Below are 15,729 nucleotides of genomic sequence, written 5' to 3' on the forward strand. Positions count from 1 at the left end.
TGTAATAGTTAATGATAAGTAATTTTTATTCTGGATTAGTTTGATTATATAGTTTAATATTGCTGATATGAGAGAGGGGTGATTAGGATGGAAAGAGGAAACATTTTATCAATTCATCGATATTGTGTACCTGAAAAACATTATTTGGTTGTAGCGTTCTAATAATCCTTGTAATGTGTATTTTCAATCTTTTAAAAAAATTAATGTTTTTGTTCCCCTCACTTTCCCCCTATATTCCTTCAATGCTTTTAAAAAATAAAATTAAAAAAGAATATGGTTTCAACGTAGAAATAGATTAAGTCTGTCAACATTGCCACTGACGTCACCAAGATGCCTATTATACTACCGAAATAAAACTGATTATGTAAATTATGAGTACAAGATAGATAAGCAAGGAAAAATAAAAACATAGCAAGAATTTCCGTCTCAAAGGAAAAAACCTCATAGTTGATGTATTATCAACTGGTATCCATACTCAAAGAAGAACTATCCAAAGGTGGACAATTAAAGAGAGAAAACAGTGGTTGAATAACTAATCAGTGGAGATCCAAAACACAGGAAAAGTATATACAATCCTACTGAGATATGAAACAGAATCAGAACAAGTTAAAAACTGTATGATAAAATGGATGCAAAACTTTGAAGAAAATATTTCTACAAGCCAATGGGAAAGTTTACAGACTAAAGAAATTAAATTTACAAAGTGTCAAATGTTAAGAGAATTGGTATGAAATGTTTTTGGATGGTATATTACTCCTAAGGATATTGCAAAAACTAACAAGGACTATAGTGGAAAGTGTTGGGAATGTCAAAGTATGGATGCAACATTCTGTCACATGTGTTGGATATGCAAGGTGAGAAGATACTGGATAAAAATACATGAAGAGATGCAAAAGATACTGAAGTTCCATTATGTGTTGCACCCTAAAAATGTAAAATATTTTACAAAATAATATTACAGAAGTACACAGCAAACTTTTTAAATACATGGTCACGGTGGCAGAGTAGTAGAATCTTGCCCAGATGTGACCGAATGGATAAACAAATTGTATGTATATGCGTGAGTGGCTAAATGAACATCTCATATATATATATATATATAGAACAACACTAGAATTTCAGAAAAATGGAATGTTTCTTTGACTTTGTAGCTGAAAATGAAGAAAAATTAAGACAAATTGTTAAATGATGAAAATAATGTTAAAATAAAACTGTTAAAATGTTGAATATATTAAATGCTGAATAAAAAATGTTGAGTATAGTGTTTTTTTAATAAAAATAAGTATGGGGATGGAGAGAAAGATCTTGTAGCTTTAATATCCTGTGACATACTCTGTTTATGATCTTTCATTTTCTGTTTATTGCTACTCTGTTTTAAATAAAATATATACAAACCTAGAAAAAATCCAGTATGTTCTAGCCCAGAAAGAAGCATCCTGCCATAGCCATACAAGGGGTTGAAATAGTGCCTTTAAGCCCTAGAACTTGGTCTACATGAATGTAGAAGGCCCATATAAAACATCCAAACTCAAGAATTCTATTTGTTTGCACAGAGAAACATTGTGAGTTTTTCCACACGATCAGAGAATGTTTACATTGGTAGTGCTCTGAAGCTACAACTGGTACTTTGCCCCATCCCTAGCCTCTTCTTCTGTAAAAAAAAAAAACTCATCTAGATAATTAAAAACAGGGTTTATAAATGAAACTAACAGGAGACCCTTGACTACAGCTGCAATGTCACCAAATTCTAAAAAAAGATACAAACACACACCCCTTATCAGATTACTAATTAGTTGCTGTGGAGTAGGGCTTTAAAAAAAGTTACATAATTATAAATTACCACATTGTTTCAAGAACCTTTATACATCCTTTTAATTAGATTAGCTTTACAAGCAATCTGAGAGCTCTTTCAGTAATGAACACAGCTTTTCAGAAGTTACATGACTTTATAGGAAATCTGCAAACAAATCCTGAATTTCTTTGCCTGCGAGATAAAAGTCTTGTCTTTTACAGCTGGCTAATGTCAAGAAAAAAATAGCATTATGAGGCTTTATCTTTAACCAGGACTAAACACATATACAGGCAGTAAGACAGTTTAAAAATAGTCTGAAACAGGTTCCTGCTTGGTGATGCCCAAGGCTGAAGATTTAACTGACATGAACAGTTTCTAAACTGATGTTAGAAGACCCAGTTTGATGACCTTTTTTAAGTAACACGTTGAGAGATTTAAGCACACTTTAAATCTCCCTGACAAGCACAAACATAAGACACTGATAATTTTAATACAGGGACTGAAAATAAAAATGTGAAGGCTTATGTTGTGCATTTCTAACACAGAACCAAACTCCTATTAAACATAATACAAAAGCAGTTACAAGTTAGAAATGGTGCTTCTTAGGCCTAAGGCAGTGCATTGCACTGCAGGCCAGACAGTAAAGAAGATTTGCACTCCTTGGTCAGGCTTGCAGAGGCACTTACAGTAGATATGTTGTCTTCCAATTTACTGGGATGAAGAGAACCAAACAGTTAAATTTTTGACAACTAATTGTTTGGGAAACCCCCCCCCCAGACATTTGCCACAAGTTCCCCCTAAAATGCTATTACAATACTGAATTTCCCTCCTCCTGTCAGTTGTCACAAAACACAATCTTTTTTTCATGTTTTACATGAATATTAAGACTTTTTTTAATAAAAATTACTGAGCTTTCCATAGAAAAGGTCTCTAATAAAGAGTACAAACTATACAGAGGCTAAAATTGTCATTAAATTGTAAATACAGAAATATTTCTGTACACTCACATTGTTTTGATTAAGTGAGGGAATCAAGGGACAGATAACAGAAAGTTTGAGTGGGCAAAATGGTATTTGCAAGGCCAGTAACATGCTGAAGGTTTCCTTTTGGGGGTGGGGGGGGGGAGAAGAGATTAAATTTGAGGACATGACCATCCCTTCAAAATAAACATTTCATACATGTCAGGTTGAGTGAACTTTATTCTGTATTGCTTCCTCAACTTAAAAAAGAGGTAATTTTTTTCTTTGTTAACATCTTTAGTATTGCTCAGAGGTCAGTGTTTTAAAAGGGAGAAAATATCTCAGCAGTATGAAGGCCTTTGCTTATTAAGCCTGTAGTGATGCACTGCAGTCTTAATGCATTTAATTCATACTTGATACTATATAATCAACCAAGGGCCCAAACTACAAATGAGAAAAGGATGCTTGTACTTTGACAGGAAACAACACCAGTGAATTTAAGTTTAACTACTCTGCAGACAATGGCAGAGGGGATGTTTTTTAAAATGATTCAAGATGGAGAATTCAACCATCAAAGCCTAAGCCCTTATATTAAGAGGGGTCTGATGGTACTTATGGGCACAGTACACCTGCCAATTCATCTGCACTAACACCCCTGAAAAAAAGCAGGAGCTGCATAAGAGCACAGCTACGTTCTTCAATAATTTCCATTCATGTCAAATGGCTCTCACAGGTGAAGTTCCTAGTGAATGTACCCACAGTTCTCCATGCCAAGGACAGTATGCACAGTGTCAAGTTCACTTAGTGCCAGCCAGTCACTTAGAAAACCCAAACAAGACAGATTTTCTGGATTTAACATATAAAACCACAAATTTTAGAAAGTAATTGACAGAAAAGATAGGCATCTGTTTCAGTTTTAAAAGTTTCATAGAAGACATTGAACACAAAACAGCAGCATTTTTTTTAAAAAAAATTCAAATTAGTGTAAGATTCGGAAAAAAAAACAATCGGGTTCTTAGCTGGTAATTAAAGTGCTCCATTTCTGACTTCAGGTGTAAAGACAAAGTGATCATCAGTTACTGGCAATTCTTATTTAAATTACTTTTTACATAGTAGGAGAACAGTGTGAACAGCAGATTTACAAAAATAGATAAATGCTATTTTGGAGAATAATTTTTGTTTTGCTAAATTTTGATTAGCTGTACCTGGTTATACAAACATTATCTAAAATTTAACATATGACCATATTTTGAAAAAGGGGGATATGAATAGCACTGAGTTGGACATCTGATGAGACAAAGTATAAAGAATGGAAAAATTCTCTGTAGGGCACTTCACGTGTAAGCTGTTTTTTCTCATTGCTTATCTTCACATAAGCAGTCATAGGACTGGAGTCACATTCATGTAGTACAATGCTTCAGCAGTTAGAAATCCATCTGATGCAACACTGAACCCCAATATTTATTTGTTTGTTCAAAATGTTGATTTGGCGTCAATTTTCCTTTTCCCCGTTATTCACATTCAAAAGTTAATAGATTGCGCCAAAGTCAGTTTGGGGGGACGGTGAATAGATAGGACGTAGCACAGGGAACTGCTAGTTCAAAGGCTTTATAAAACATCTTTCCCATTTGAATCAGAAGGTTTATTGAGTTCAACCCTCACACCTTTTTCACCTATGAGAAAAAACAAGACAGACAGACAAACAAAAAAGTGAAAATTAATAAACATGGAAAGGAAATGCTGACATGGTTCTAGTACCGCTTCAATAATGTCAAGAATGCAAAGCCTTTTTAAAGAAGTATAACTGGTACTTTTTAGAATATTCACATTATATAGCTACCTCATCAGCTGCTTTCAGCAAGGCATTTTCTGTCATTTATGTTTACAGATCAGTTGTTATAGTATACCTATAATAAACATATATTCTAGCATGATGTAGTGGTTAAGTTCTGGGAGACCCAGGTATGAATTCCCACCTGACATGTGCCTATGTGCCTTGGGCCAGTCATACACTCTCAGTCTAATCTACCTTGAAGATGAGTTGTAAGGATAAAATGTGAGGATGAGAGATTGTTGTATTCCCAAATGGGTCCCAAATGAGAAGAAGAGAAAGGTATAAACATTAAAATAAATAAGATCCATACAAGTGCACACAGAGGCGGTGCAAGGGTTTCGGTGCTCACGGCCAGCCGGCCGGGCTGGCCCTCCACGCACGCGCACCAGCCTGCGTGATGACGTCATGCGCGACATCATCACGGGAGTGCGTGCGCCACCGCTGGCCCGATTGCTGCGGCGGGCAGCTGTGACGGTGCGCGGGTGGCCTCCAAGATCTCCCGCTCGGTTGCCTGCACCGCCGCAGATAGGAGGCTGCAGCTCTGTCGTGTGCGCTCCCACCCCCCACGCCTCCTCCGGCGCTCCCTCCGGCAGCCCGCACCAGCGGCCACCACCTACCTGGCCTCAAATGGGTGCGCCGGCCCTGAGTGCACAAACTTGAGTTTAATATTGACCCTTATAAATTAACTGCCCTTTTGAGCTACACCTTGACAAAAGATTGCTTAGAATAAAAATGCTCTGTTAAATGCAAGTAGTCACTGCAGTACAGAAAAACACAACAAAAAGGCAACTGGTTCTAACAGTGCTGCTCACCTGCTAAGCAGTGGTTAAAGTATAAATATGCTACAGACTCAATCTGTAAATGAGACAAGTGTTATGAGACATCCTTCCCTTAGAGTTACATCAAAAGTTTAAGTGTTAATGTTCCCTGGAGCCTAAGCAAGACCTTCTTTACTGATTTAGGCTCCAATATTAAGAACACTTCCCTGGGAATAAGCCCCATCTCAAGGTGGACCACATATGGACCATAGCTGTAACACTGCTGAAACCAGATTCCATAGTCTTAGCTGTATCTAGCTAACATAAAGTTGTTTTTCTAGACAAGAAAGGAACCCATGAGAAAAAAAGTTACCTGTTAAGTATTTTACTTTAGCACGTGCTCTTTCATCTGCATCAAAATACCACACTGTTATTGCGTACCTATAAAAGGAGAAAAAGCAGTAGCGATATGAAACAGTCGCACATCATTTTAAAAATGTAACTTCTCAACGGTTCTACAGATCCTTTTCCTACTTCAATTTGACAAAATGTTATGGTAAGCTTACCTAAGCAACAGTTTGTGGAGTATATCCATTTTATAAAAAGGAGATGATTTTGCATACAAGTGATCGTTTACTATTTTGAGCTACCATTTTTCACTTCATAAACAAGCTAATTTATTGTCCCACGAAACTTTTGATAAGGCATATTATTTATTCAAAGAGGAAAAGGATCATATAAAAAAAAACCCTGCAGTACACAGCAGAGATATTGCATGGTAGGCTCAATATAGCAAAGGTTCCCAATCATTTGAACTTTTTGAACAATTGTCCACAGAATTCTAAAACTGAAACTGCTGCCTTCCCCTAACCAAAAGAAACCTCCTCCCTTGACAGTTTCTTAGGGCTCATCCTTCCCAGCCTGTATTTTGTTCTTGGAACAGGTGTAGCAACATGCTACAATAACTCTGTTTTTAAAATCTCCATACATATACGCAAAGTGCAAATACCACTCCTTTTCCCATGCTGTAGTGCAGGTTAGAAAGCCAAATAGGTTTGCAGCCAAGCACAACATTGCTAAGTACTATAGAAACAAACTGCTGTTACCCAAATGGCTACCCATGTCTATATTCTACTTTTAAGTATTCCGGTCAACCTGCTTAACTGCCTGCTTTCCTGCTGAGCAATCCTATGGACATATCTGTAGATTTGAACTGATTTCTGAATAAAAGCCTTTCAACCAAGAACATGGATTTTTTGCTGTGAGGGTACAGGGGTCTATCTTCCATGGCCTGTCATTCACAGACTGACATTTTGACAGGAATCCCTCCATCATTTCCTCTGTACCTGTAACCTTGGGAGAATGGCTACCGGCTTCATGTCATCAGAGCCAGACCCAGGGACTACAGAGCCAGAGGACTTAACTAACAACCCAGACTTGCAACTGGGACCAGGTGCAACTCTTGGAGGTAATTCTAGAGAGCTGGGGCCTGCGACCTGAGCGAGACTGGACTACCTAATGGATTCCAATATAGCTAAAATGAGGGGACTTGGAGCTGCAGGAACCCTCCCAATGTATCCGGAGCTGGGGGCAATCCCCAAAAGGGGGGTTACCCATCTCACATGGACAACTTTACCAACCCCCAGACAATGGGCACCCAGACCCCAGGAGGAGAAAGTGAGGCGGAGAGGAGCGCTGTTCGGACGCTGCCCAAATGAGACAGGAGTGTCCAATGTCTTGCTGGAACCGCAGCTGACCTCCATTCCGGAAGACAAATCAGGGATAGAGCCTGTGGGGGACTCTTTGTTCGGGACATCCCAAAACACGTTCAAAATGGAAGTAGCGGATATAGCCGCGAGAGGATTAGATTTGTGGTGGGATGATGAACTTGGACATTATGTAAGCTCCCCACTACAGAGGGAAAGTTATTTGCCGTGGGGGTTTGAGCCCCCTCTGGACCTCTCTCAAAAAGAAGGGGGAGACCCTCGTAAGGATCACAGGCAATGGAAAAGCATTTGCCAAGGGAGTTTGTTCCTCGCCCGAGATTCACCAGAGCCAGATGATGTGACAGATTTAAAAGGAGAGGATTGTTTGGATTACCTCAGTGAACAGCTTTAGGTAATGAGATACAACCTGTTGGCATTAACAGGACTTACCAGGGGTTGGATGAGAAGCGCTATGGATGCCCAACGTACCCTAACCCAAGCGGATTTACAAATACTGGGGGACCCTGGATCACCCCGGCCAACGCAGAAGAGATGTCAACAAAAGCCTTACCTGAGGATTTACAAATACAGGGGGGGCCTGGATTACCCTCTGGAAATGGGCAGGATTTTTTGGATTATACAGATGGCGACGGTACCCTGGACTGGAACGAATTAGGAGCTGCAGCCGGGCCAACACACCCATTCGGGGGCCAGACGCCGCAACCAAGAGAAGTGGAGGAGAGGTATAGGACTGTTGAAACTCAAATGGCAATGATGAGACATGAGTTGGGGCAAACTGTCCAACTAGTTAACAAAATGATGAGCCTGCTGGTGGGACCAGCTCCAATCATGCACAAGGAGTTAAAAGCTGGAGATTTCCCTGCAGCAGCCACTGCCGAGGGAGCGAGGGACAGCTCCACAGATTGGCCAGGGCCCAATAAACGCTGTGGGACTAACACCACTGGAGAGGGGAAGGCCGCTTTTAGTAACTTCCGCACCGTTATTGGGAGCTCAAGTAATTCCCCTGACTACACAGTTTCCAATAGTAATTGGGGCAAGGAGAGGGGGATCCGTTCCACTTCCCATCATAGTGACTGCCTCTAATATACCACCCTGAGGAGTAGGGGTAGGTCCATCCGGGGGAACACAGCCAGTGAACATCCTGCCTGCTGTAATAAGCACAGGGGCATCGGTTGCCACCACAGGAATGAGAGGGCCCCAAAGCGCCCAACCACAGGGAGCCCCTATTGTCGTCCCAACGGGGACAGGATTACAAATGGGCCATCCACCACCAGGAGGCCCTGCAGTATACCCTCCTTGGAGAGTATCGGGGGGGGGGTCAAGCACAACTCTTTCAACCACCACACAGAGTAGTGAATTAAGCCGCCCCTATTGAGTATGGAGCAAACGTGGCGTAACAAATGCCCTACATAGCACCCCCCCCCCAGAGCGGCCCCAATACAGCAGCTCGTAGAAAATCAGGGAGCAGGAGCTCCCGCTGTGGGACTTCCACAAGGGTGGTTTAAACTAGAAGCCAGATTTGATGGCAACCCAGAGGATTTGGGATTTTTTTATAGTGCAAGCCATGGAATGTTTCCAGGACTGGGGACACTTGTTCCCAACTGAACACAGCCGAGTGACCTATTTAGGTTCCTGATTGGGGGCCCCTGCAGCTACATGGTGTGTAACTCTACATGAAGCAGGAGCGCCAGAACTGTATGATTTAAATGCATTTGTATATGCCCTAAGAGCCAAATTTGAGGATCTTCTGGAGGAGGAGAGGGCCCATACAAAACTATAAGGCAGGGGCAACGATCTGTGAGAGAGTATGCTTTTGAGTTCCAGCGATATGCCACTAAAGTGCATGGCTACCATGAAGGAATCAAGATTGAATGTTTCTGGAATGGACTAAATGCCACCTTATTAGATAAGGTGCTAATGCAAGATGACCCACAAACCCTACTGGGATGCATCCAGCTAGTGTGCAAGGTCGAAAATAGAAACCAAGTAGTGAAACTTGTGCGAATGCAACGACAGGCGGGGGGGGGGGGGAGGAAGCCAACCGCAGGAGGGAGAGGACGCCGCCATCCGGGGCCAAAACCTCCCCACCTAGGGACTGAACGAGAGTTACGATGAAAACAAGGACTATGCTTGCAGCGTGGAGGCGTTGGACATTTTGCATCTCACTGCCCAGTACGACCAATGCCCGCAGGGGGAAGGGGCCGAGCCATGTTGAAACCATCGCCCCCCCCAAACCACCGGGCTGAAGATTGCCTCCAAAACATGGGAGGCCTGAAACCTGCTTAGATGCCAAGGAGGGTCCCGGAGACGCCGAGGAACCCACACAGAGAGAAGCCGAGGAGAGCCTTGCTCCGCCGTCGGGAAACGAGACAGATTTGCTGTAAAAAGGTCCTGATGGCAGGTCCCAAAAAAACCCAGACCACCAGAGGTGAGAGAAAAAGGGGCCCTACTGTTTATGCCAGTGACTTTACTTAACCCGAAAAAGGGGACACATGTGCGAGTGCAAGTTTTAATCGATTCTGGATGTACTTGGGATCTAATGTCACCAGCCCTAGTCACAGGACTAGGGCTAGAGGTTGTAGAACTCAAAGACCCCATAGTTTTTGAACAAATGGACAGGTCTAATATGAATCCTGCTGGGTTTAGAACTGAACCCACCCCAATGGGCATACTCACTGGGAGAAAAGAACATGTGTAGTCCGCGATGTAGCCAAATATCCCCTAGTGCTGGGAAGCCGTTGGCTTTGGGACCATGACCCACACATTAAATGGTCCACAGGAGAAATTTTTTAAAAAGGAGATTGATGCGCAAAACATGCATGGACTAAAGTGCGGGGACGGGAAGCACCCTCCCCGTTAGAGACTGTGTTGTTAACTACCGAGGAGGGAAAAGCCATTCCCCTTGAATATAGGGATTTAAAGCAAGAGTTTGATGAAAAAGAAGCTGATGAACTTCCCCCTCAGAGAGTTACAGACTGCACTATCGCATTACTTCCAGGGGGAAAATTACTCAAGGGAAAATTGTACTCTATGAGCCCTACAGAAAGGAAGGAACTACGAGAGTTCAGTGATAAAAACGTGGAGCGAGGATTCATCCACCCAGCCAGCTCTCCCCATGCTGTGCCTGTATTGTTCCGCAAAAAGAAGGATGGGGGGCTAAGACTGTGTACTGATTACCATGGAATACATGCTGTGTCCATGTCTAATGCCTACCCCTCCTGCTGATTAGAGACTTGCTCAGTGTGGTGGCACAAAGGAGAATCTTTTTCAAAGCTGGACTTAAAAGACGCTTACTTCCGAGTGAGGATAAGGGAGGGGGATGACTGGAAGACTGCTTTTAATACCTCCCATGGGCAATTTGAATACCTTGTTATGCCTTTTGGATTACAAGGGGCTCCGGGGGTCTTTATGAATTTAATCGAGGTATTGCATGTGGTTTCAATGGACTTTATCACAGATCTTCCCCCCTCAAAAGGACATACAGTAATTTTGGTAGTGGTGGATTTACTCTCAAAGCAAGCTCACTTTATTCCATGCACCACTATTCCTACAGCTAGGAAACTGGCCGGCATGTTCATGAAGCACATAGTCAAATTGCATTTGTTTCCTACCAAGGTAATCTCGGATCAAGGTGTACAATTTGTTGCCAACTTCTGGCAGGAGCTTCTTAAAGTTGCTGGAATTGAACAAAGTCTTAGCTCCGCCCATCATCCTCAAACTGGCAGACAAACTGAATGCACAAATCAGGTGTTAGAACAGTTCTTAAGATGTTATACCAATTATCAACAAGATAACTGGATTGATTTTATCAATTTTGCAGAATATGTGTATAACAACTCAGTACGCTCTTCTACAGGGGCCTCCCCTTTTAAAATAGTACATGGAAATGACTTATCTTTCGCTACAACCCCTGGCTCCCAACAGCGAGGAGATTTAGGGGAATGGTGGACTAATTTAACTTCCCAGTGGGGAATCATAAAAAGACTTCGGGCAAAGCGAAAGAGGACTAAAAAAAGTTTGCTGACAGAAAACGCTCTGAGCAATGGAAACTACAACCAGGAGATTTTGTATACATCTCTACCAAAAACATTAAAGGAGAGCAACCTAGCAAAAAATTGGGGTGGAAATATTTAGGGCCTTTTCCAGTAAAGAAATTGATCAATTAAGTGACTGTGGAAATAGAACTCCCCAAAAACTTAAGACAAATTCACCCAATATTTCATTTCAGTCTTTTAAAAAGAGCTCCCCCCACCCGACCAGCAGCATTCAGAAAAGGGAGCCCAATGCTAGTGGATGGACAAATCCATTACGAAGTGGAGGAAGTTTTAGACTCCAAAATAAAATACAATAAACTTTTCTATTTAGTAAGATGGAAGGACTTTGATGAATCTCAAAGGGAATGGGTGGAAAAATCACTTATGAACACTCCTAGGCTTATGTCAGTTTCACAAACCCTATCATGAAAAACCTGGCCCTTAAGGGGAAGGGCTATATTTAGGGGGGCAGTAAATGTCATGTCTGCACCTCATCCATGCCATTATTTTAAGCTGAGCTGTTACTGTGAACCATTGTTTGAAGCTGTACCCTGATCTCACATTTCAAATGTCATAATTGCCTTGCTTTCACAGGCCTACTAAAGCTGCAGGTGCCTTATCTAACTACTTTGAAGCTCCCAGGGCTTCTGACCTTGTAAACCGTTCATTCTCATGAATCACTGTGTTTCAACTTTACTCTTATGCCTTCCTAGTGTCTAGACAGGGTATGTAAACTATGCAAAGAGTACTGAAGACTGTTTTGTGCTGAAAGTTTTGTTTTACTATTGGGAGGGGGGATGAGCAATTGGGCTCTATAAGAAGAATGGGTTTCACACTTTTAAGTATTTCTGTCAACCTGCTTAACTGCTTGCTTTCCTGCTGAGCAATCCTATGGACATATCTGTGGATTTGAATTGATTCCTGAATAAAAGCCTTTCAAACCAAGAACGTGGATTTCTTGCTGTGAGGGTACAGGGGTCTATCTTCCATGGTCTGTCATTCATAGACTGACAGAGGGTGGACTGAGTGAATGAATGAAGCCCTTTACATTTCCCAGCCTTGTCTGCTAATGTTTTGATTTTAGTTCTGTTGGGCTTGCAACAGTGTCCTCCTTTCCCTGCTTCATTATTTTGGCTCTGCTGAGATTTTCTGGGCTAACATTGATTCTGGTGGTATTCTCTGATCTGATGCTGGTCCCCTTGCTTCCATTTGGTTGTGCTGGGCTTTGTTGGTTCAGCCTGCATTAGGACTTGCATTAGGCAGAGGCTTTTGGCCAATGGTTGCCCCTTTGCTTAAAGTTTTCTCCAGAGGAAACAATGGAGAATAGCTGGGGGCCCAAAGGCCCAAAGAACTGGACCCCTGGGTCCAACCTTCCTGAAACTTGTGTCAGGTTCAGAATGCTGTGTTGTGCTGCTTCGCTTAACCGACTCCATCTTTAATCCTTTCAGTGTTTAAGTGCTTTCTCCACAGGTGCCAAGGTTCCCAGGCAGCTATCTCACAGAAGAGAATTGTTTTGGCTACCGACGTTCCACCAAGAACCGGCCTTGGGAACTTTCGCTATCCTGACTTCAAAGGGGATGTTTTGAGAACTATGGGGGGAGGTTGGGCCTTCTGTGATCTGTTACTTTGTACCTCATGCTTTGCTAGTCATTGGTAACAATGCATATGTACCATCCTGAATATTGCATTCAGGCTAGTGGACTATAATGAACTATTTTTCCAGTAAAAGCCTTTTGGAAACAATGGACTGTTGTCTGATTGCAGAAGGTAGTCTGGAGTAAGGACATTATCTAGCCACAGTTCTGACAACTTGGGGGGGTGTCGTTAGTGGATAGACAGAAGTTCCCAGCAAATCTGGTGAAGTTTGCTTGAAATATGTTCCCCAGGCTCTCCAGATAGTTTTCCTCACAGGGAATAATTGCTGGATATATTTGGGATTCTTGGTTAAACCTAAGCCCAATCAAGAATCTGACCAAGATATCAGGAATACTGAATATTTATGGTATTCCTGAATATCGGATCTGAATTAAGCCAAATTTTTGGGTGGTGCACACTCCTCCTGCAGGCCAGCATGGCTACCCACCTGAAATATATAGCATCTGGATAAGTTGCAGGGAACTGATATTTACTAGACTACCGGTCTATTTGAGGATTTGCATGGGAACCTATCCTATCGGTGTGACTTAAAAGTTATTCAACTACACCAAACTGCAGGTATAATTCCTGTGCCCATAAAAGGAGGAGAGAGTGAGACCAACAGAATCCATTTATTCCCAGGCCTGGATACTTTTCCTTGCATGGAAGAGGGGCATACTTCCACAGCACTGAATTCCTCTGCAGACCCGTGGCTCCAATGTTTTGGTCCATGGTCCTAGGCTGCACTTAACCCTTGGGAGAGGCGGTATGATGTACCTCCCCACCTCAAACCCATGGTAGTAAGAGATAGGGTTGCTATCAGGGTATCAGCTTCCCTATGGCAAAACATGACCTTCAGGTGGTAATATTTTGAGTCAATGCCTTACCATACCCAAGGCAGAACACCCATATCCCAGATGACAAGGCAGACACAGCAAGGGTTGTCTGTCTCCTTGATGTGAAGCCAGGCACATTTACAACTCACATAGGGCTTTGCTGATGGGACCACTACAGAAAAGACACTTTGTATAGCAAGGAAACAAGGAGATGAAAGAACAAACACTGCTCTGCTCAGACCCCTGACAGGCACATCGCCTTAGGACACAAACATCAAACAGAAGCCTTGAGTTCTCCAACTGACAATACACACTATACAGGTAAGCAAGGGTATGTGAGAGGGTCAGTCTCTAGTTCCACCCTCCAGGCATTGCAGCAAATCCCAGCCTACAGGGGGAGCATGCAAACACTCAGCAGAATAAGCCAATGGGAGGCTGTGGAACGTCTGGGAGAGATTAGGGGAGGCAAGTTAGAGGAAAAAGTGGGTTTTCAAGTCAGGGCTTGAGGAAGCAACAGAAATAGGAAAAAACTATGAGATAAGCTACATAGTTAGGCTTTGCCCAATGAAGGAAAAGAATTCAGACATAGGTAGTAAAAAGGACACAGGGCTCAGGAGCCAAAGGAGAGGCAGGAATAAAGCAAGTATCCTGTGTTACTTTAGAGCGATAGTGGGATAGTGACTTCTGTGAGGACTGAGCGGAATATTCCAAGCTAACTATTTCAATATGCTGAGATTCTTGTCTCTACTGAAAAATTCCAAATGAAATCACACTCTCAGTCTTTCCCCCGCTGCCTGTCAGTTCAGTAAAGCCGCTGGTGTGTGAAATTGTAACACTTCTAAAGCAGAGTTTATGCTATCCATTGCCATAAATAACCAATAAGGTGTTACATTCTCTGCCTAACCTACCAAACCACTAAGAAAAAAAACCGTTCTAAGAAAAGAGTCAATAAACATTCTTTTTGAGGAAAAATGAAGGAGTAAGTGATAATCACTCTGAGGAAGGGGGCTGGGTGGAAGTAGCAGAAATTATCTCAGATACCTATTCTACCTCCCTAGGCTTCCTCAGTAATAGCATCACAGGTATTTGTTAACACACTGCCTCACTGAACACTTGCAATCCAGGCCATAATGGAAGGCGTAATGGGAAAGCCAAAAAAACACCTGGTCATCACAGGGGGCTGCTCCAAGGTGTGACTGCTGCAACCATTTCCCCATGCCTACTCTTTATAATGTCCCACAACAGTTGCTAGCAATAAGTCTGTACAGTGCAGTGTTATACAGATGAAACCACCCACTGTTGTGCCACAGGCTGTACACCAATGTTGACAATGCACTACAGGTCTTTGGTAGAGGCTATCAGCCTGTTAAACACATGAATATTTCAAACAAATATTTCAGGTTAAATAAAGCAATATAGAATGGGAGCAAATTTACATCCATTTATTTATCTCTATATATAAAGACAAGTGTCCTGACTGAATCATCAACACCCAGCCCAAACCCCTGGACCTAGAAATGTGAAATTTGGGCAGGACGTTTCTTTTGTGATGTAGGGGCTCACTAAGAAGGGATTTTAAGAAATTCGCCCCCTACGGGGGTAAAAAGGGGTAAAATGTGTTTTCCCATAGGGATACAGCTTCCCTGTGTGGCTGGCAGGGTGCTCCCCACCCCCACCAACTGCCAACTCAGCCTCTCTAAGGTCATTTTCATATGCAGCTCTGATTGGTCATCATCCCAACATTCTAAAGAGTATGCAGGACACATGCAGTACCTCAGGACACATTCAATGACTCCCAGTCATTGAATGTGTCCTGAGATAAAAATACACCTCCCAGCCTGCCCCTCTAGGCTTGCCAATCTCACTGTGGGGCCTGGATTTCTTGTGTGGCTGGCAGGCTGATGGGTCAGCTGTGGAACTCTGTGTTCTGAGGTAAAAATCGGGCAAAGGAAACTGCAGGCAGTTAAAGAAGCACAGAACAAGACTCCTGAATAGGGATTTTATATAAAAGTCAGTATGGCAGCTGAGTTTTTAAATGTTCATGGGGAGATGGTACACAACCTTTCTAGAAGCCATTTCAATGTGAACCTCTCACATGAACCTGCCGAACTGCCCACCACACCACCCCTCCCTCAGTCCATCTCCACCTCACAC

The 15,729-nt window shown here is 42.5% G+C and overlaps 1 protein-coding gene across 1 annotated transcript in view; it reads right to left on the reverse strand.

Annotated features, from left to right (window-relative positions):
• Positions 1 to 1,468: 1,468 nt before the first annotated feature.
• EGLN1 (egl-9 family hypoxia inducible factor 1) overlaps positions 1,469 to 15,729 on the reverse strand; it is a 55,141-nt gene continuing 40,880 nt past the window's right edge. Inside the window, exons 4-5 of the mRNA XM_054993821.1 lie at positions 5,717 to 5,784; positions 1,469 to 4,424 (exon numbers count right to left, since the gene is read on the reverse strand). Of these exons, the coding sequence (XP_054849796.1) occupies positions 4,360 to 4,424; positions 5,717 to 5,784 (133 nt within the window). The 3' untranslated portion in view covers positions 1,469 to 4,359. The remainder of the gene's footprint in view (positions 4,425 to 5,716; positions 5,785 to 15,729) is intronic.

The sequence above is a fragment of the Eublepharis macularius genome, chromosome 1 (assembly GCF_028583425.1).
Source record: "Eublepharis macularius isolate TG4126 chromosome 1, MPM_Emac_v1.0, whole genome shotgun sequence".
NCBI classification, from domain to species: Eukaryota; Metazoa; Chordata; class Lepidosauria; order Squamata; family Eublepharidae; genus Eublepharis; species Eublepharis macularius.